At 44.8% G+C, this 21,383-nt stretch overlaps 2 protein-coding genes across 2 annotated transcripts; one reads left to right on the top strand and one right to left on the bottom strand.

Moving 5' to 3' along the window:
* Positions 1-3,982: 3,982 nt before the first annotated feature.
* On the top strand, positions 3,983-7,546 carry LOC127771259 (F-box protein SKIP14). Its single transcript, XM_052297125.1, has 3 exons — positions 3,983-5,664; positions 6,462-7,209; positions 7,306-7,546. Exons 1-2 carry the CDS (start codon positions 4,783-4,785, stop codon positions 6,939-6,941), a joined length of 1,362 nt encoding a protein of 453 aa, XP_052153085.1. The 5' UTR covers positions 3,983-4,782; the 3' UTR covers positions 6,942-7,209; positions 7,306-7,546.
* A 945-nt stretch (positions 7,547-8,491) lies between these two features.
* Positions 8,492-11,198, bottom strand: LOC127769795 (uncharacterized). Its single transcript, XM_052295431.1, has 2 exons — positions 10,974-11,198; positions 8,492-9,797 (listed from the first exon to the last, which is right to left on the bottom strand). Exons 1-2 carry the CDS (start codon positions 11,191-11,193, stop codon positions 8,836-8,838), a joined length of 1,182 nt encoding a protein of 393 aa, XP_052151391.1. The 5' UTR covers positions 11,194-11,198; the 3' UTR covers positions 8,492-8,835.
* Positions 11,199-21,383: the final 10,185 nt, after the last annotated feature.

Here is a 21,383-nt window from a genome sequence, read left to right as displayed (position 1 = left end):
TCTTACGGTCAAACTTAGTTTTTCTAATTTATGTTGTATCGTATTAAAGTTGTCACTAAATAGTTAAATGCAAAATATAAAAAATTCCCAACCGTACAAATGTTGTTTTCGAACAAATAATAAAAAATGATATCATTTTGAATTAATTTTACAAGTTTGAGAGCTGAATATTAGTTGTCGTATATTACAACTGCACAACTAAACTTTCTTTTAATTTTCATCAAGAACTACTTAGGTTGAGCGCTAAAATGTTTCTCGAAATAACTACTCCCCCATTTATCATTTGTGCATTTTCCAAATTACTATTACCTCCGTCTCAAAATATAAAAAACTTAGTGGCGTATGCAACATTTTCTAAGTTACTATATTTTGGGACGGAAGGACTTGTTTTCAAATACTTTCCATATAAATTGTTTCATATAGAAACAAACAAATACATTTTTCAGTTTGGAATATTTAAGACTTAAATAATCAACAATAATGACTCATATTGTTTCACATATCGTTAAAAAGCTAAACAAACATAAGCACTCTTAACCAACTCATAGTGGAATGGCATACACATATTGATATCTGATCATCAAGAACTGAGAAATACACGGCAATTCGATCGACCCGGTCGAGGAAACAAAATACAAAAAAAGTTGGTACATAAACCAAACGTGTGTAAATGATCACGAAACGTCGTTCTGTTCTGATCTACTACTACGGAGAGTTACACATAACCGGTTGTGCTGGAAGCTTCGGCCCACACAGCACATATGCCTTTGCCCGCACCAAAAATAGCTGCTGCGCGCAGCAGCTGGTTCAGCATCGGAGTTAAAGAAACGACTTTCTTTTGATCTGTTCCTCCCTCTGGTTGACACTCGACGCGGAGACGGTGGAGTACCCGCCAAAACGGCACCCGTCAGCTGCTCGCCTCGGCGACGCGACCTGGCCGCTCCTCCTGCGTGCCAGCGAGCGAAAGCTTTCGTGCCGGCCAAGCAGCCCGAACGCGCGCGTTGCGTCAGCGCTTACCACCCGGATGGTGAGAGGCGCCGAAAAGTTGCTCGCCGAAGCGTACTTTTGGCACGAAGGAAATCCACCGTAGGAAGGGTTCTCTACTCTCCTCTCCGGTTGCCGCCACTAGGCGCGCGCACCGAGCAAGGGGAAGAAAAGGCCCGGGAGATGCTTGCATCACATGATGTGTATCGTATATCCAGTTATCCACCGCTGCACGTAGCCTGCAAACAGAGAAGTAGTATACAAATCTTGGGGCTTATGCTACGCAACAAAAATATCATAAAAGCACCACGTTTTCCACGACCTGATGATCCGTAGGTCCGCCTTGATGAGCTGATGTATACCGTTAAACCAAAGCCGAATTTTCACCGGAGCAAGAAAAAATGACGGGAAGGGATGAGCTGAGCCATTCAGCCATATCCAGCTTATCCTGGGGTCCCGTCGGTCCAACGCAAGACGTGCGTGCGTGCGTACAGGTACAGCCGTAGATCGACGCGTCCCACCACGTGGGCCGTGAGCCCGTGGCTCGCCCGCGCGCATGACCGCATGACGACGCGCGGCCCATCTCGGCGCGACGCCCCCCACACCCGCACGCCACGGTGGCGGCTGCGGCTGATGCGGTCATGGCGGGCGCCACGTGCGTGGGCGGGGCCGCGGGGAGGGCGGGACACGCGTATAGATGGCCAGCGGCGGAGCGGCCAACAACCTCTCGTCCTGCCATCCGCTGATCCATTTAGAGCGAGATAATAGGAGATCTCACTTACTACTATTAGCCCATATTAAAGTCAACATATATAATAGATTAGCTATAAGGTTGGCTACAACTATCTTCTCCTCTCTCTATCTCTCACCTATACATTTAATGTATTTATCTAGGAGTTTGTGTTAAGCTAGCTCTTACATGATAGTCAACATTCTTGATTTTTTGTTATCTCTCCTCCACATGCTCTAATCTATCCACCCGTCGCGAATCAATGCCCTGCCTGCTCCTGCTTGTTGGGGCCGGAGGCTTGGCTTTGCTGCTATTGCGTGATCCACGGCTTGGATATGTGCTGCTGTGTGCTTGCACGCGTGACGGCGTGAGAGGGATGGAGAGAGAGAGAGAGAGAGAGAGAGAGAGGTGGGAAGGTTACATCAGCCGAGGCCCCGCCTCGTCAGTGGATGGATGGATCCTTTCGTGTCCTGGGGCTTCCGTGGGGTGCAAGCTGCTTCGTGTTTTTGTAATAAACCCCCTGGTTTCTGAGGAAATGCTCCTTTGTAATATGAGAAACGCTTAGGCTGAGTTAGTTTCCTTGCTTTGCCAACCCATCTCTCTTATTTTTCACGTATACGCTTTTCAAACTATTAAACTATATGTTTTTTATAAAAATATATATATAAAAAAGTTGCTTATACTAATTATTTTCTTAAAGAAGCTAATATTTAATTAATCATGCACTAACCATCACTTTGTATTGTGCGCTCACCCACAAACTCAGCGTAAGAGCAATCCCCGCATGATTATTGTTGAAAGCTGGAGTTGTGTATAGAAGAGAAATAATGCATTAAACCTTCACAATACATGCTATAAGTAGCTATAGTGTTTTAATGTGCCACGGAGATCATCCTAGATGCATTTATATTGAGACGCATAGAGTAGTTTGTAAAAGTTGAATTTTATATACATAGAGAAATATAATAGATACCCATATTTGTTTTTAGGCCAATAGTCACGCCAAAATAAAACTACTTACATGGTCTCGGTCGGCTGCCTGGTGTAGCGCTGCCATGCAGCCAATCGACTGTTACACTATGCAGCAAATGAAGCTGCCGTAGACGTCAGGCGAGCTGCAAGGTAACACCATACCTTGTAGCCAAACAAGCCTCGTATCTTAGTGCGTGCGGTTTTGTTGGGCCCAACTATTTTGGAGCCGTCGCCAATTATAGGTCTTGAATATAACCCCCTTTATTTAGATTTTCTTTCTTCCCGTTAACTTAGGTGTTATAGCCACGCCAAATTTTGGCCTATATGGAAATGTAGTTAAGTCTATAGATAACATCTTACATGGAGCTAAGAATAGTACTCCCTCCAGTTCTCTTTTAACTGACATTATAGCTTAATAGCTTTTGTATGGGAAAAACTGACGTTTTAGCTCAAGGCTCAGTTTCCCAGCACTATCCTTGCATGCATGCAAACACAATACACTCCCGAGGCAAACATTTGTTGCTTGGTTTCCGTCTGTGACCAACAGCTGGTACTCCAGGAGTAAAGATGCATGCATCTGCTGCTTCATTTTCATCCTCGAATGTATTTAATATGGGTATAATTGAAAATGTAGATCCTAATTAATTACTCATTGGTATTTGCAATACTGTCTAAAACGTCAATTAAACTAGAACCGGAGGGGAGGGAGTATATTTCTTTTTTCTTTAATTTTCAGGAGTTGTTTTCATACTTTCAATCCCCTTAAAACTACATAAGTAATAACCTAAACATAAGTTTTATCTCGCTAGTTCTCTTCACTTACGTAATAGTTATAAGTCGTATTCTTATCTTAACTTATGTAACCGTCGTAAACTATCACAAATCTAAAACATCACAATATATTATCATTCCTCATGAATACTACTATATTTTTTTCGTCAGTTATAAACTTTCCCATCGTACATGGTTACTATCCTCCACTAGTTTCATATTATATGCAATTATTCACGAAGCATATGTCAAATCCGATATATGTTTACCAAGTCAAGCGGTAAAACTAATTCTTTGTGCCCCAACCGTTCCAAGGGGCCGCCAATTCCGCACGGCCGTTCAAAGGAGGTTTTGCATGGAGGGAGGCGAGGCAGTCCGGTAGGCAGGTAGGCGTGTATTTGCCGGAAAGCCCCTGTACTTTCGCTCGGAGAAGAGAAAAAAAAACCAAACCCCCCAACGAAAACGCAAGCGAAAAGGAGAGGCGACGCGAGGCGAGCGATCTCGCCTTACCTTAGCCAAGCCAGCCCAGCCGCCCCCACCCAGCGCAACGAGCAGGCAGGCCACGCACACGCACTCTCTCTCCTCCTCCTCCTCCTCTCCTCTTCTTCACCTCTCCTCCCCTCGCGCGGCGCGGAAGCCAAGGGGAAGCAAAGGAGGCTTCGAGATTTCCGCGGAACCCCCACGCCACCACCATCCTCCTCCTCCTCCTCCTCCTCTTCCCCCCATCCTCCGCCTCCACCTATTACCCACATCCTAGGGTTTCCCCCTCCTCCTCCGCCTCACCTCCCAGTACCCCATCCTCCCACCGCCGCAGCCGCATTCGAAGGTGTGTATCCATCGATCCCCGCCTACCCGCCAACGACTCCCCTTCCCGTCTCGAGGTGCCTCTGGTCCGGGGATCGATCCTTGGTTCCTCGCCGCCGCCGCCGCTTGGTTTCGGTGGGGGGTGGAGCTTTGTGTTGCTCGGTGATCTGGAGGCGTGATTCGCCGCGCCGGGGCCGTGGATTGGTTTTGTTGATTGGGGGGAGTTGGGGGTTTCGATTTGGGAGGGAGATTGAGGTGGTGGTGGTGGTGTATCGAGGGGCCCTGGTTTTCTCTGCTATTGGATTGGATTGGGATCCATGATCGAGATTGCTCGGTGAAGTTTTTGGTCCTAGGGGAATTTTTTTTATCGGCCCGGATCAGGAATGGAGGGTTCTCTTGGGGAGATCTAGGGTTGCTTGTTCTGTATCGTTTCTGTGTGAATTAGTTGAAAAAAATCCCAAAAAAAATAGAAAGAGGAAAAAAAAAGAGAGAGGGGGAGAGTGGAGGAGAGTTTGGAGGCTATGGCGCTGAATTACTCGTCGTGCTCGCTCACCAGCTCGTTCCTGATGAACGAGGACTGCGCTGGCATGATGTGTGGGTGCGGGTGCTGGTCGGAGGAGGCCTCGCCGCTGTCATCCGGTGGGGTGAACTCCCTGTGGTGGGATGAGCTGGAGTTTGAGCTGGAGCTGGAAGAGGAAGAGGAGTTCGACCCTGTGGACCTCTTGCCTACCGACCCCTTCGGCATGAACCTGGAGACCACGTTCACCGCGGCGATCGCCAGTTGCATTGAGGACCTCACAGTCATGTCCAGTGCTGGGCGTTTTGGAGACAGCCGCGATGATGCTGTTTTTGCCGACCTGAGTTATTACTTGAATCAGGCTTTTGTTCTATCACCGGAGTTTCAGTTTGGTGGCTATCGGGGTGTTTTTGAAGGCCCCTTGGGGTTTGGAGGCCTTTCTGCTGGTGAAGGTGATTCTTTTGGGTTCATGAAGAACCCTTCTTCCTCAGGAAATGCTGATGATTCTTTTGGGTTCGTGGAGACCCCTCCTACCTCTGGAAATGCTGCATTGGAGTGCGGCGATGCAGTTGAAGTTGTTCCTGTCCAGGAGGGAGGAGTTCCACATGAGGGAATGCTGTTTGCCCTTGACTACCTTGGCCTTCGTGACATCCTCTCTGTTGAGAGAGTGTGTAAGACATTGCATTCGGCTGTCAGAAATGAGCCCTTACTGTGGAAGTCCATCCACATTGAAGGGGATTTGCGCCAGAGAATTTCTGATGCTGGTCTTCTACACCTGACACAGAAGTGCCCAGATACTTTGCAGTGTCTAAGTATTGCGTGCTGCGTAAATATCACAGACCAGGGGCTGAAGGCTGTTTTAGAAAGTAATCCAAGATTAACAAAGGTTAGTATAACTTAATCAAACTTCTTCAAGTATTGCACTTATACTGTATCAACAAGTTTGCTTGGAAATGTTCATTGTCATACCAATATACGTTTGATCTTAACATACTCCCATCAATCCAATGTAAATGTTTACCATAGGACTCTTAGTTTGTTACTGTAATGGGAAAGGAAATCTGCATTGTAGTTTTGCATGTAGTGTAGGCTATTTTGCTATCTTATATACCTTTTTGGTGCATGACTACTGTTTAGGTTATCCATTGTTTCTCTAGTGACCGCCCTGTCTATGCTCTTTCTTTTGTTTTAGCTAATATTATTCACTTATCTGTATGCCTGCTAGATAATATTCTCAAAGTGAAACTAATTAGATGAGACAATTATGCATGGTTTGCAAGTGCTGTTGATTAGATGTTTTTTGAGTAATACATAAAAGCGAATCTGAATAGTGGTTACAGATATTTGCATTAATACTTTGATTACACCTATAGCTGACCGCAATTTGCATGCGATTCTTTGTTTTATATGACATGCAACATGATGGTGCAAAGTTGCTGAAGAGCACCTAGCTAAGTTCAGCACTGCGATTTGTTTAAGTTGTTATATTGTTTTTTTTTTCATAGTAGGAGCATCACAAAAGAAACCTTCTGCCATCGGTTTTGTGAACACTTTTGATATTTATATTTACATGTTTGTCAGTTTGACATTCTAATTGTAAATACATATTTGTCTATTCTGCCTTCTAACTTAATAGAAATTCCTCTTGATTAATTTTTATCTAACACAAAATATTTCACACAGCTGAGCATTTTGGGCTGCCCACGGTTAACTTTGGATGGCCTTATTTCCAATCTCAAGTCATTTAATACGAAGGCGGTGTTTGGAATTAAGCACCTCAGAGTTGGAACACTCTTCAGTTTACGAAAGGAGCAGTACGAAGAGTTATTATCCTTGTTGAATACCGACAAGACACAGGAGGTGCATAACCGGGGGCCAAGATTCCTTCATGCTAATCGGTTTTTATCAGATTGCAATGATGGATATGCTCTTGATATTGAGATGTGCCCTATTTGTCAGAACTACAAACTTGTTTATGATTGCCCAGATGAAGGATGTGATGACAGAAGATCTGGTAATTGCAAAGGTTGTACTGTTTGCATACTGAGATGTTATGAGTGTGGAAGGTGTGTAGACAAGTTGGCATTCAAGGAGTCATTTTCTCTGGACTGGGTTTGCCCTAATTGTCAAGAGAAGAAGGATCTGTCTCCCCCAATGAAATAGGGGTTTGTCCCCCAATGAATACTCTTCCTCCGCTAACAGAGAACAGCATGCAATGCTGTCATGCAAGCCATCTTAACATATCATTTCTACTGAGAAAACAGACAAAAAAAAACGAAGAGTTTGTTATTCTTGAAGGCGCAGCCATCCTGACATGCTACATTAGCTTCTTGCAAGAAAAAGAACAAAAAATAGTAGTTAGTTTGATTCAGCAAAAAAAGGAAAAAAAAGATTGTTTCGCTACTATTGTCTGACTGGTGACATTTCAGAGGTGAGTTTTTCCTGATTGCTTTGATGTTATACATCCCATTGAATTTAGTCTTATGTGAGAGCTCATTTCCTATCTTTGGTTTGGGGTTGCTTCCAGGGATTGCGGTTCAAGAGCGGAAGTACAGCGTGAACTTTACGTCAGTATTGCAGCAGCTGCTGCTGTTCTTGGAATGTTAAGATCGAAGATGAACTGCTCTACTCCTTTCACGGTCTCACCAGAGCAAATAAAGAGAGGACTGCTGTAATTTACCTTGTACATGCGTGCCACAATGTTGTTGTAGTTCTGAGAACATTTGTCACACTACCATGTAATTTACAACTACTTGCAGAGAAATAAATGACTTCTAACCAAACTTGCGCTTGCTATCATGTCAATTTGCCAAGTATGGTGAATAGCCGTCCTCGGTGGTAACATGATCGCTTGTTAGGACGTTAAGTTACTATGGCTTGGTTTGTTATCCCATCATTTCTTATTGTCAAACTATGGTGAATGGCCGTCCTCGTTGGTAAGTGGTAACATGATCGCTTGGTCAGGATGGTATGCAAAAGGTTATGTACTTATGTAACGTTTGTTCCCCTCGTTGGGTTTTCCTTCCTTTTCTTTGCGATTTGCTGTGCGTGCTCCTTTTTTTTCTTATATCTTGAAGGTATTTGTTTCGACATGTGGGCTGAGTGCCACGAAATTTGGTCATGGAGACCGCCATGGCAATGGGAACATATCTTTTGTACTCTGTCAAGCATGGAGAAAAAAGGAGTCTCGTTGTCCAGTACTCTAAATATAGGGACCCTACACTTGTGCTAAATCATCCAAGTCTCTTCTCTTTTTTTTTCTTTTTTTGTGTTACAAGAACTCGGAAAACCATTGCATGACACCACAATGGTTTGCCCGGTCACACCACCCATCATCAGATCGGCCGTTACCTCACAGCACTACAATCAGAAAACTGGCTGCAATTAGCAGTGCTGAGAACGCGGGTTACCGGTCAATTAGGCCCCTGATATGAATAGGTCAGATACCAAATGGTCTTGACCAGGTTAGCCCCAGACCTTTGCCTTGTTGCCTGCTCCTTGAGTTGTGTATCTATCATGGTCAGGCTTGCTTGCTTGTCCCACATGCAAGGTAAGAACAAAGGGGTCGTGAGAGCTGAGAAGCAACCGGCATGTCGAGTTGCAACCCGTTTTTTTTTGTCTCCCGGGATAGGATAGGAATATCCTGGAAGCAAGCGACACCTGTCGGATTGAATTGCTGCTGCTTGGCGTACAATGGAAAGAAAAAGAGAAGGCCAACTCAACAATTACATTTGGCAAATGAAAAGGAAAGAAAAACCAAAGTTCAGTTTGAGATCGTCATGTTGAGTTAGGCTATGGCACATAGGGAAAAAAAGGCAAATTACATTTGTGCCTGTTTGGCTAATCTGCAAGTCTGCTTGATTCATTGCCACCTGTTTCAAGTATGAAAATCCGAAAAAACATGTGGAACTATGACAAGACGTATCACGGAACATTTTATAACGCTCTAAAACCACAGTAAAAACACCAACGGTTTGAGAACTAGTCATTCAATTCAATGTTTTTGATTGAAAGAATAAATAATCTGAATACAGTGTGCAGCCATTGGCAGAGCTACTCATGGGAAGAATTCTACATGACCGCCAATATCCTTGCACAACAACTTGGCTTCAGAAGCTAGCTTCCTGCTTCTAAAAATCACCAGGTTTGTCAACCGGTGCTTGGGCTGTGGTTCAAAGGATCTAGCTTCGGCCTCCTTCCCCAGCAGCACCAGCTCCCGGGCCGGCATCACATTCCCCCACCAGAAATCACGCAGGACTTCATGGATGAGCTCCCAGTACCCGTGATCTCGGGGCACTCGGAACAGGCTGCTTCCGTTGGGAGTCCAACAGTAGAGCTCGACCCAATCTCTGCCCATTATCTCCATCAGGCCCTGCACCTGTGGCATGTAGTAGTATGGCATAGCACGCCATGGCAGAGCGAGCTCAGGCTTACCCTTGTTGTACGGGCACTTGACTTCTAGGATCCCACCATCTGGGTCACACCCTAGAACGCCATCAGGTGAAGCTCCGAGCCACCCAAAGTTGGCCTCTGTGTGCACTGCGAAGCCAAGGGAACCCACTGACCGTCCGGTGATGCTTGTGTACTGCTCTATGGCCACACTTTCATTCACCGTGCCCCAGTTCATAGCAGACCTCGCCGCATCCTCCAACTTGATTTCTGTTGATCCAAATACTTTCTCACTCCACAGCTCTGACCGTCTGTTGCCAGCCCAGAAGCCCAAGGCAGTGCTGAAGGTGCTTGTGGTGAGCTTGTCCTTGCGGAGAGCAAACCATTCCTCTGATCGCTGAGCAACATCCGAAGAGTTCAGCTGGGAGGACACCATGAGAGCTGAAGATGGTGAGAGAGATAGCAGGGATGACCGGCTATAGATCTGCAATGATGAACCTGAGCAGCTCTGAGGAATATAGCCTTCAAAATTTCGTCTTGATGGCAAGAATGCAGGTGAGGTCAACCGCACACGAGTTGTTGAGCGAAAGGCTGTTGGAATTGGCAGGAGTATCCTGAACAAATAAGGAACTGAGCAATGGTTAGACATCATGCTAAATGACGGTGCAGTCTGGATAAATATAGCATAGCTGAGAAAGCATGCAGGAAGTGCTCAACAAGAATGGTTAACCTCTGAATGTGGCATACATGAAAAGCTATACTTATTTTTATATGATGAACATGCTTGGCTTTTTGCAAGAATAATGCAAGCAACTAGCAAGGGTTTATTCCTTGCTTGATTTTAGGAAGCAGGCTTGCTTGGGGCAAGTAAAAGTCTGGGCTAAAACTAAGAAAGAGATCCCGGCTTCTCAAGCAATGGAGTATACTACAATGAAGCAAACTCCAGGAAGATGAAAAACGACAACTTGCAAATAGCTCTAACCTCTTATGCCGGACAACAAAGATTCCATTTACAGTTTGATCAAGGGATATTTGTCTCCTGCCTCTTTTATCTATGTGTTATCAAATTATATAGGCAGAGCATACTTCAGTCAGTATTTAACATGAATCCAAGCCTCATGTATAATTGTACACTACTGAAACAATCTATTCAAGTGCAGTCCTGATGATGAGGTGCAGCTAAATTTAAGTCACACCCCTGATAAAGCTGAAGAATTGATAAGTACAGCTATACACATTATATGAATTAGCAGGATACTTTTGAACAATTTTCTGAAGGCAAGTAAGAATTTCAGAAACGAAATTACAACTCATTGAGAGCATTGAAATCTTATAAGCCTTCACATTTCCCCTTAGGCCTTATCCCTTCATATACCTTCTTTTTCTCCCAAAATCCCTTTGGCATTTGGCACCAATACTCAATTAACTTGTATGCGCTCCAAAATCAACGCTAGGAGTGTCCTTGTCCCCAATTGCAAGATTCAGTTAACCAAAATGTACTATGTATCCTAATGGTCAATGGAGCAATCGTTTGGTTTCATTCCGTACTTTGTTTTGTAGTTGCAAGCTCCCCCAAGACTTTCATGCCATTATTAAGCGTTCACTTCCCCACCTAGTGACCACCAAAAGACTTTGTCCTAAACCACAATCTCCCGATACTCAAGCCCCATCTAACCACGCAGCGCCCACCCAGGCACAGATATCCAGACAAAAGGCCGCAAATGTTCACCCCAGAGCCATCGAGGACGACGTGTCTTGTGGCTATGAGGGAACAACCAAGAAAAAAGGCTCCATCCCTTCTAGTACCTGAAGCGGCCGGGCAGGCGGCGGCGCGCCCGGCCACGCGCAGCGGCGGTGTCCTCCGGGAGGACGCGGCCGCGGCCGCCGGCGGGGCACGGAGGCCAGCGGCCCGGGGCGGCGCGCGCCTCTGCGGCATATGGTCGAGCACATGGCGCGCGTCCAGTAGAGTGGCGCCGCGGCGGGAGTAGCAGCTGTGGGGAGGGGGTGCGCTTACCGCCGCTCTCATTCTGTCCCCCCTTTTTCTACGTTACGGCTTTAGCGCGGCGCTTTGTTTGGGGATGAATAGGAAGTGTAGGACTATACGAGATGGGATTGCTTGCTTTTTTTCCAGTCTAGTCCACCATCTCCTCGTTATTTCACTTCTACAAAACAAAAGCTTTTAAATCTAACGCTCCACGTTTTTCTTTTTGTCAAATGTAATAAAGCTCCGTTCTTATTAGGTTGTGGTATTTTTCAGACTGCTAAACAATATTATATATATATAAAGTTTATTTTAAAATTTTAAACATGTTCATTTTTTCAAATTTATAATACTTAACACTTAATAAATCATATGCTAATTGAATGTCTTCTCGGTAAATAAAATAGCTCCTCACCCAAACCCCACAAGCGAACGGGGATGCTATCTAAGGATTTAAAATTGAAAGGAAAAAGAAAGAGAAAACTATGTGATCAAGTTAAGAGGTGCTTGGCTGAGCTAGCCACAGCTGCTGCTGTTGTTGAACTTTATAGCCCATGGTAAGAGCTACTCCCTCTATTCCACAATGTAAGTCATTCTAGCATTTTCCACATTCATATTGATGTTAATGAATCTATTAACATTAATATGAATGTGGGAAGTGCTAGAATGATTTACATTGTAAAACGGAGGAAGTACATTGCGTAGTAGCCATGGCCCATGGCCGTAACTATGCCAGTGGAGAAGGCCTTATGTTCATACAACTTTTCTCAAATAATTTATCACTGCGAAACCTTCTCAACATCACTTGTTGCCGGTGCATATCTAAGGCTCCGTTCGGTAGTACAAGTTCCCAACTCCTCTTTCTTGTTTTCCGCGCGCACGCTTTTCAAACTGTTAAATGGTGCGTTTTTTTGCAGAAAGTTTTTATACGAAAGTTGCTTAAAAAATCGTATTAATCATTTTAAAAAAAATAGCTAAAACTTAATTAATCACGCACTAAAATGCTGTGCCGGGGCTCCCGAACAAAGCCTAAGTGTACTTTCTCAGTGTTACGGGACCCGTATAAATTATTCTATTCTAGCTGTTTTTATTATATTAGCTAATAATTATATAATTAGTATGTCGAACCTTAGTAGTAATTTTTATTATGGATTGGCAACTGCTTCTAGTGATTTTTTATCGCTATAATCGTTGAACTATGGAACTAGTACAAGGGTTAGGGGATATTTAGATGCTGTACTAAGTTTGCCATCATTTACCATACTTTTTATGCCACACTTGGCTAAGTTGTGGCTTACAAAAAGTGAGCCACACCTTAGCTAGCAAAATTGAATTGTGCCACACTTTGGTGAGTTGATGACATGTGAGACTCTAATAGATAAGAAGGAATCTTGCCATAAGTGTGGCTATAAATCAAACAATAGGCTAACTTGATCAAACTTGCCTTAACATAAGGTGTGGCAAGCTCTGGCAAACTTTGGGAGCAAACCAAACAACCCCTTAATACCAAAAGTTATATAAATAATATAATAGACATGATGACAAGATAACGTTTCACAACATCATCCAAATTCTATGCTCTCATGGCTATGGAAGGTCATAACAAAAACAGAGTAATTCATGAACGCAATTTGCTCAATTCTTTTGCTTTAATCAAAACTATTGGTGACTGGTGAGCATATCTGTCTCACCGAATCCTATATATCTACGCTATAGTTCAACAAATGATTTCACTCATCACTCATCACTTATTTTTTCATTCCTCGTGGAACGGTTCGGATCATCTATGTGTAAAATCCAACGCTTAGATCCTCTCCACCTCGCACCTCTCAACCGCGCCCCCTCCCCCATCCCAGCCCACGCCTCCCCAGCCCTAATCTCTCTTCTCTCCATCTCACGTGCCGCCAGCCCGCCACCGATCTCCAACATAACGCCGCCCCCGCCGCGATTCACGTCGCCGCCGACCCCAGCCGCCCCTCTCTCCCCGCCGCGCGCCACCCCTGTCACACCCTAAAAATCCCAAATATATAAATTGTTGTCTAAATTGGAATTATTAGAATTTATTTTAAAAGCCTAGAAGAGAAGATCTAATTTTTAAATAATAAATTCCAATATAAAATGGGGCCAGATAAAATTTCATTAAATACTTTGCTTAATTCTATAATTCCTAGATTTTTCTGGGATTTATTTGAGCTAAGGAAGTATTTTTAATAATGGAATTGCATTCCATGAATAATTTAAATTGAAAAAGGTTTTTAAAAAGTCTCTTTTGGCTTTGGGCCGAAAGTCGGCCCAAAACTCTCTCTCTCTCTCCCTCGGCCCAAGCCGGCCCGCAGCCGCCGCCCGCTCGCGCGTCCGCTCACTGACAGGTGGGGCCCACCTGTCAGTCTTCGTCTTCCTCGCGCCGCCGCCGCCGCCCGAACCCTAGCGTCGCGCCGCCGCCGTCTCCTTCCAAATCTGGCCGCGCCTTTCCTTCTCCGGTGAAATCAATAGAGGGGAAATGATCTTCGGGACCTCCTCTACCTTTTCCCTTTTGGAACTTCATCTAAATCGCTTTGGAAATTCGTGGATTCGATCTCGAATCGGATTCATCTCTCTCCTCCGAACCCTAGACTTTCCTTCTCGTCGCCGGTCGCCGTGGGCCTTCGCCGCCGTGTCCTTGCCCCTATAAAAGGATCCCCGGTGTCTCCGCTACCCGTCGCCACCCTCGCCTTCGCCTCTCGTCGCCGGTAGAGCCCTAGCACCGTGTAGCTTAGCGCCGCCGTCGCTCCAGCCGTGCGCCGCCGTCGCTCCGGTCGTCGCCGTCGCTCGGGAAGGCCGCCGTCGTGATCGCCAAGCCGTCGCCGACCTCATCCGCCCCTCCGTCGTCGCCGTAGACCGCCGGAGCACCGTCGCTGTCATCAAGCCAAAGGTCGCCGCCACTTCTTCTTCGCCGCCGTCGCCGTCCGTTGTTCTTCCGCCGCTTCTTTGGTCACCGGTGAGTTCGCCGTGCCGTCCGCTACCCGTAGGTGCCCTCCGTTCGCGCCGTCGTTCGCCGGCGAGCTTGCGCGCCCGAGCCGCCGCCGGAGATGACGTCATCGCCGACGTCATCGATGCCGTCCGCCGTGGTCCGGCCGTGGACCAGTCGATCTCGGCCGTTCGTTTTGGATGGATCGATCTCGGCCGTTCGTTCCTGTGAACCGTCGCCGTGCACCCGGTCCACCGCAAACCCTAGCCGCTGACGCAATAATCCTTTTTTTTCTTTTCAAAAATAATTCATTATTGCGTCATAATTCAATTAAAATCCATATAAGTGTTTTAATCCGATTTAATCTTTAAAAATTCATAACTAATTCATCTTAGCTCGGATTTAGTTGGTTCAAGTCTCTAAATTTTTCTAAAATTGAGATCTACATGTTAAAAATATCCACGTGTACTGTTCATGCTTGTTTATGTGCTGTTTGGGTGATTTTGCTCTTTTCTCTTTAGATTCCGACGTTTCCGGAGAGTCCGTTTTCGCAGGAGAAGAATTTGAAGAGTTCCAAGGCCAGCAAGGCAAGTCACACAGATCCCAAACAACCCTTTGAGCATGTTGATCCTGTTTAAAGCTGTTGTTTCTATTCAATTATTGCATTTATTTTCGAATGTCATTGGGTGGAATTAACCTATTGTTTGTTATAGCCCTTTTGTTCTTGATTACTTTATTCCTTGATACCTTGGGTTATTATAAATTGACTAGTTGAGCTTTATATATTGGTTCAGCTAGATATAAGATGCGATTGCTTAGCCATGCTTAGAAACATTAGCACACTTTTGGGATAACTTATGACTCACTATTATTTAATGATGGCTTAATGATAACTCATGATGGTTAATCATGATTGGTTAATTAATTAAATTGCCAACTAAAACCTGATAATGGTGGGTTGTGAGCACATGGTTTTGATGGTCGTGCTCATGACAAAGGACCGGTTCACGAGTTTCGGTTGTGAAACATTAACCGTGCCAACCACAAGCCAGCGTGGGCAACGGCTTTACCTTTTGTATAGCATGGTTCATTGCGGGGCACCAGACTGAGAAGTGGCGGAGAATAAGCCCACGGGGGTCGCTGGGGAGTCCATGCCTTGTTTATAAGGGGGTGATTATGATCCAGGAACGGTGCGCTGTGGTGGATTGTGTTGTGCGAGGGGTACTGTCACAGCTCCTTTCCGAGGTACCGTGGTGGTATCAAGGCGCATGGTGACATGTCGTGGGGCTGTGTCTTGTGGGTACAGTGGTACACCTCTGGCCAGAGTAAAACTATTCGAATAGCCGTGCCCGCGGTTATGGGCGGGTCTAACAATGTCTTTCGTGATTAGTCCCACACCTCTCATCATAATAAAAGATGCTATAACTGGTAATAATTTGATTAGCTCCCGGTTTGGAATGGTATATTCCTGGTTTAGAGATAGAACTGTGCAGCCGGGATTGGTTGTTCAGAATGGTTGGGCCTATGCAACAGGGTATGTTGTATAGCGTTGGGTTAATATTGTTTAATTATTACTCAACTGTTTTATTAAATTCTGAAATGTTTATTAAATGCTGTTTATGCAAACGAAACCCTATTATGCCATCCTTTGTTATCCTGTGCACTTGCATATTTGCTGCGTGGCTTGCTGAGTATGTCATATACTCACCTTGCAATCATTCATCAGAGGAGGAGTTCTACAGTGATGCTGATGGTGTGGAGGATTAGGTGTAGCCCTGGTCAAGATGCCTGTGGAGTGGAGTCGTCTGTGCCATTTATCTTATTTTTTCCGCTGCTTAGATCTTTATTGATTGAGAGGAACTATCTACCTCTGTAATGACATTTTATTCGCTTATTAATTAGGAGTAATAATTGTACTCTATTATCAATTTGTTATTGTGTGCCTCGGCTGATTCCTGGACGAGGATTCACACACATGTAAGCATTTGGAATTTTGGATAGAAATTCCGGGCGTGACAAGTTGGTATCAGAGCCTCCTTGACCCTAGGTTATGCCAAATGGTTACCCATAGAAGCCCTCTAAAAATATTGGAAAAGTAGAACTGTTCTCCTCTCTTTCTCTTAAACCAAACTAATGGCACATGCAGTTTATAATTCCTTTAATTGTTCCCATTTAAAAATTTATTTATTATTCCTGTGTTATTAGTACCGTACATCTATTACTGTACTAATGGCTCATTTACCAGCAAAAGTTTTACAACATTGTTTTATTTAATCTTGTTACAATGAAATAAATTTAGCAGGTTGATTTTATAACTTTTCTTTTATTTTATTTCTTTTGAAACCTGTTGTTCAAAAGTGCAAAATTTGTGATCTTGTTTCCAACTGTTTCAACTTATCTTGCAAGCTTGGTTTACTTTATTTACTTATCTTTTACTTTGATTTTCTAAATTTATTCAAATTAATCCAAAAACTTGTGCTATTAATTGGACGAATGTCTTAACTCCCTCCTTTCACTTGTCTTTAGATGCCGCGCTACAAGCCTGAGTACTTGTTTGGTGTTGAGGGATTTGTCCAGGAGTTGCGTACGATGTCCTTTGCCATAGGATTTGGGACTGCCCCTATGTATGCCCAGATTCCTCATGATCGGGATGAAGAGAAGTGCCGAGTTAAAGTCACCTTGAACAGTAATAGTGAAGATATCGCATCAGTGATGTTCGAAGCTGGAGGAGGAAATTACATTCATGCATGTCAAGAGGTGGCAAGGATCGCCATAGGAGAGCTCCGCGATCGCTACAGTGATCAGTTGGCCGACACTGAGTATCGCTACCATCCTCGCCAACCCCAGGGAAGTGACCGTGGCAGCTACCTTGAGACTGAGGGGATTGAGAATGATGCTACCACAAGGCATTTGGTTGAGATGCTGTGGGCTATGGATGAGACCCGCGCGGAGGTTGTGCTAGCAGCTCAAGATCGTGAAGACCGGAATCGCGGTAAGATTTGCAAGCTAGAAGACAAGGTGGATCGTTTGGAGAAGGAACTAGCCGCATTGAAGGGAAAAGCACCGTCGCAGAAGGCCAGGGTTCGTCTTACCGCAAGGAAGAGAGCTCTATTCGTCCCTCGCTACCAATTGGCGCCAAAGGTCCGTGTGGTGGAGAAAGAAGTTACCCCGGCCCTAGCGGATACTCCAATCGTCAACGTAAGTGATGATGAAGGAGAAGAATCGAAGCGCACCCACTCAAAGGTCGAACGGGGAGCTACTCAAGATGATGAAGACGAGCCGAACGAGCCTTCAATCAACTCCGATGCCCGGAAGACCTAGAGTTCCTTGTCAAGCCATTGTCCTAGATCGTTGTGTTAGTTTGCTTGTTTTAAATTTGGTTGTGTGTGGGTCCTGCATGTGGTTTACATCAGTGGTGGGATGTAAGTGCATGCGTTTGTTTGCTTTCGAGTGTTAGGTAGTTGGTGAGTTTAGTGGTGTGTGAGTCTTCAGTTTTGTAATAATGAAACTCAGTTAAGATCAATAAAAGTTAAGCTAGTAGAAAATTAATTCTTTGTCCTAAGTAGTTTTCCTCGGGTTCTCTTCTTGTGCTCTCGCCCATGCCAGATGGTGCTCACTTGCAGCAACGGGAATGGCCCCAACAACAACAACAACAACAATGGAGAGAATCCCACACTTGCCCAAGTCTTGGCTCAACAGGCACAGCTTATGAACATGATGATGCAGCAACTCCAGAACCAGCAGAACCAGGGAAATAACCAGGCACCTCCCCAGAACAAGTTAGCAGAATTTCTTCGTGTGAGGCCGCCCACTTTCTCTAGCACCACTAATCCTGTGGAAGCTGGTGATTGGCTGCACGCCATAGAGAAGAAGTTGGATCTGCTTCAGTGCACTGATCAGGAGAAGGTCTCATTTGCATCACACCAACTGCATGGCCCTGCCTCTGAGTGGTGGGATCACTTCCGCCTTAACAGGACTACTGCTGAACCTATCACTTGGCTTGAATTCACCGCTGCTTTTCGGAAGATGCATATACCATCGGGAGTGGTGTCTCTCAAGAAGAAAGAATTTAGGTCGCTCACCCAAGGACCTCGCGCGGTCACCGAGTATCTGCACGAGTTCAATCGTCTGGCTCGTTATGCTCCGGAAGATGTGTGCACTGATGAAGAGCGCCAGGAGAGGTTCTTGGAAGGACTTAATGATGAGCTGTCTTACTCACTCATGACTGGGGATTACCATGATTTCCAGAAGTTAGTGGATAAGGCTATTCGTCAGGAGGACAAGTACAACCGCATGGAGCAGAAGAAACGTCGGATTGCTCACTTCAAGGCACAACAGGGGAATAGTCAGAGGCCGCGTCTTACTTTAGGACTCCAGTCCATGCCACAGGGAGGTTCTTCGTCTGTTGTTCGTCCGCAACGTCAGTTCTTCAACAACAACGCAGGCAACAACATCCGCAATCAAGCTCCACGCCTGTGGCAGCTCCAACACAACAATAGCCTGCCAAGAAGGAGCAAGGCAGCAAGCCCGGAGTGTGCTTCAACTGTGGTGAACCAGGACATTACTCTGACAAGTGTCCGAAGCCCCGACGCGTGAAGGTTGTCCCTACCCAGAGTAACTTTACCGCACCTACGCCAAAGGCTCGTGTCAATCATGTTGCTGCTGTAGAAGCTCAAGGTGCTCTAGATGTGATTTTGGGTACGTTCCTTGTTAACTCAATTCCTGCAACAATGCTTTTCGATTCTGGTGCTACACATTCATTTTTATCTATGAGTTTTGCGGGAAATCATGGTATGGAAGTAGAAGATCTTAGACGTCCTTTGATGGTTAGTACCCCGAGTAATCAAGCACTCTCTTTGCAACGTAGCCCCTCTGTCAGAATAGAAATTCAAGGAGTGCCATTTCTGGCCAATCTTATCTTGTTAGAATCCAAAGATCTTGATGTCATCCTAGGGATGGACTGGTTAGTCAGATATAAAGGTGTGATAAACTGTGCCAATAGAAAAGTAACTCTCACCAGCAATGATGGTCGAGTTGTAATTGTTCATGCATTGTCTTCTGAGTTTTTAAGGTCAAGTCTAAACCAAATGACTTTGGAAGAGATTCCTATAGTCCGGGAGTACCCCGATGTGTTCCCAGACGATTTACCTGGTATGCCGCCTAAAAGGGATATAGAGTTCAGAATAGATTTGGTACCAGGAACCACTCCAATCCATAAGCGACCATATAGAATGGCGGCTAATGAGTTGGCAGAAGTCAAAAGACAGGTCGACGATTTGCTTCAAAAGGGATACATCAGACCAAGTTCATCTCCATGGGGAGCTCCAGTTATTTTTGTGGAAAAGAAAGACCATACCCAGAGGATGTGTGTGGACTATCGTGCACTAAATGATGTGACTATTAAGAATAAGTACCCGCTGCCCAGAATTGATGATTTGTTTGATCAGCTTAAAGGTGCCACCGTTTTCTCCAAGGTAGATCTTCGATCAGGGTATCACCAGTTGAGGATTAAAGAAGAAGATATACCTAAGACGGCTTTTACCACTAGGTATGGATTGTTCGAATGTACTGTTATGTCTTTTGGACTTACCAATGCCCCTGCTTTCTTCATGAACTTAATGAGTAAGGTGTTTATGGAATACCTAGACAAGTTCGTGGTGGTCTTTATTGATGACATTCTTATCTACTCCCAAACAAAAGAAGAGCATGAAGAACATCTTCGTCTTGCACTAGAGAAGCTGCGAGAACATCAGTTGTATGCCAAGTTTAGCAAATGTGAATTTTGGTTGTCTGAAGTGAAGTTCCTTGGTCACGTCATCTCAGCCGGAGGAGTTGCCGTTGATCCTAGTAATGTGGAATCCGTAACCAACTGGAAACAACCGAAGACAGTTTCAGAGATTCGCAGTTTCCTGGGTCTTGCAGGTTATTACCGGAGGTTCATAGAGAATTTCTCCAAGATTGCTAAGCCCATGACACGACTGCTACAAAAGGATGTAAAGTACAAGTGGTCAGGAGAATGTAAGCAGAGTTTTCAAGAGTTGAAGAATCGCTTAACATCAGCTCCTATTTTGATTTTACCTGATCCAAAAAAGAGTTTCCAAGTGTACTGCGATGCATCCAAACTTGGGTTAGGTTGTGTTCTGATGCAAGATGGGAAGGTGGTTGCCTATGCATCCCGTCAGTTACGTCTGCATGAGAAGAACTACCCTACTCATGATCTTGAGTTAGCGGCAGTGGTTCATGCGTTGAAAATTTGGCGTCATTATCTTTTCGATACTCGTACAGAGATGTACACCGATCACAAGAGTTTAAAGTATATCTTTACTCAGCCAGATCTGAACATGAGACAACGGAGATGGTTGGAATTAATTAAGGATTATGACATGGGAATTCATTATCATCCGGGAAAGGCTAATGTTGTAGCAGATGCTCTTAGCAGGAAATGCTATTGCAATGCTATGGAAGGACGACAGTTGCCGTTGGAGTTATGCAAGGAATTTGAAAGATTAAATTTGGGAATTGTCAGTAGAGGTTTCGTTGCAGCCTTAGAAGCAAAGCCCACTCTAATCGATCAGGTTAGAGAAGCTCAAATTAATGACCCTGATATCCAAGAAATCAAGAAGAATATGAGAAGAGGAAAAGCTATCGGTTTCTTGGAAGATGAGCAAGGAACTGTATGGTTGGGTGAGAGAATCTGTGTCCCCGACAACAAAGATTTAAAAGATGCAATTCTGAAAGAAGCTCATGATACTTTATACTCCATTCACCCTGGTAGTACCAAGATGTACCAGGATCTCAAGGAAAGATTTTGGTGGGCAAGTATGAAGCGTGAAATCACGGAATACGTAGCAGTATGTGATGTTTGTCAGCGAGTCAAGGCAGAACATCAGAAACCCGCCAGTTTGTTGCAGCCTTTGAAGATTCCTGAATGGAAGTGGGAGGAAATCGGTATGGATTTCATCACTGGTCTACCCAGAACATCATCAGGCCACGACTCTATTTGGGTGATAGTCGACAGACTTACCAAAGTGGCTCATTTCATCCCAGTAAAGACAACATATTCCGGAAGTCGGTTGGCGGAATTGTATATGGCAAGGATTGTGTGCTTGCATGGTGTCCCTAAGAAAATAGTGTCTGATCGAGGTAGTCAGTTTACTTCACAGTTTTGGAAGAAGCTTCAAGAAGAGATGGGTTCTAAGCTGAACTTTAGTACTGCTTATCATCCGCAGACAGACGGACAAACCGAAAGGGTAAATCAGATTTTGGAGGACATGTTGAGAGCTTGTGC

The sequence above is a fragment of the Oryza glaberrima genome, chromosome 4, assembly GCF_000147395.1.
Source record: "Oryza glaberrima chromosome 4, OglaRS2, whole genome shotgun sequence".
Lineage (NCBI taxonomy): Eukaryota > Viridiplantae > Streptophyta > Magnoliopsida > Poales > Poaceae > Oryza > Oryza glaberrima.
The sequence above is the reverse complement of the archived record's forward strand: the minus strand, read 5'-3'. Positions and strand labels throughout refer to the sequence as shown.

Bases quoted from the DNA above. Each gene is read 5' to 3' on its own strand.
- LOC127771259 (XM_052297125.1), top strand. From the start codon at position 4,783: ATGGCGCTGAATTACTCGTCGTGCTCGCTCACCAGCTCGTTCCTGATG. The intron at 5,665-6,461 runs GTTAGTATAACT...TATTTCACACAG, and splicing joins GTAATCCAAGATTAACAAAG to CTGAGCATTTTGGGCTGCCC.
- LOC127769795 (XM_052295431.1), bottom strand. From the start codon at position 11,193: ATGAGAGCGGCGGTAAGCGCACCCCCTCCCCACAGCTGCTACTCCCGC. The intron at 9,798-10,973 runs GTACTAGAAGGG...ACCATTGCTCAG, and splicing joins CGCCTGCCCGGCCGCTTCAG to TTCCTTATTTGTTCAGGATA.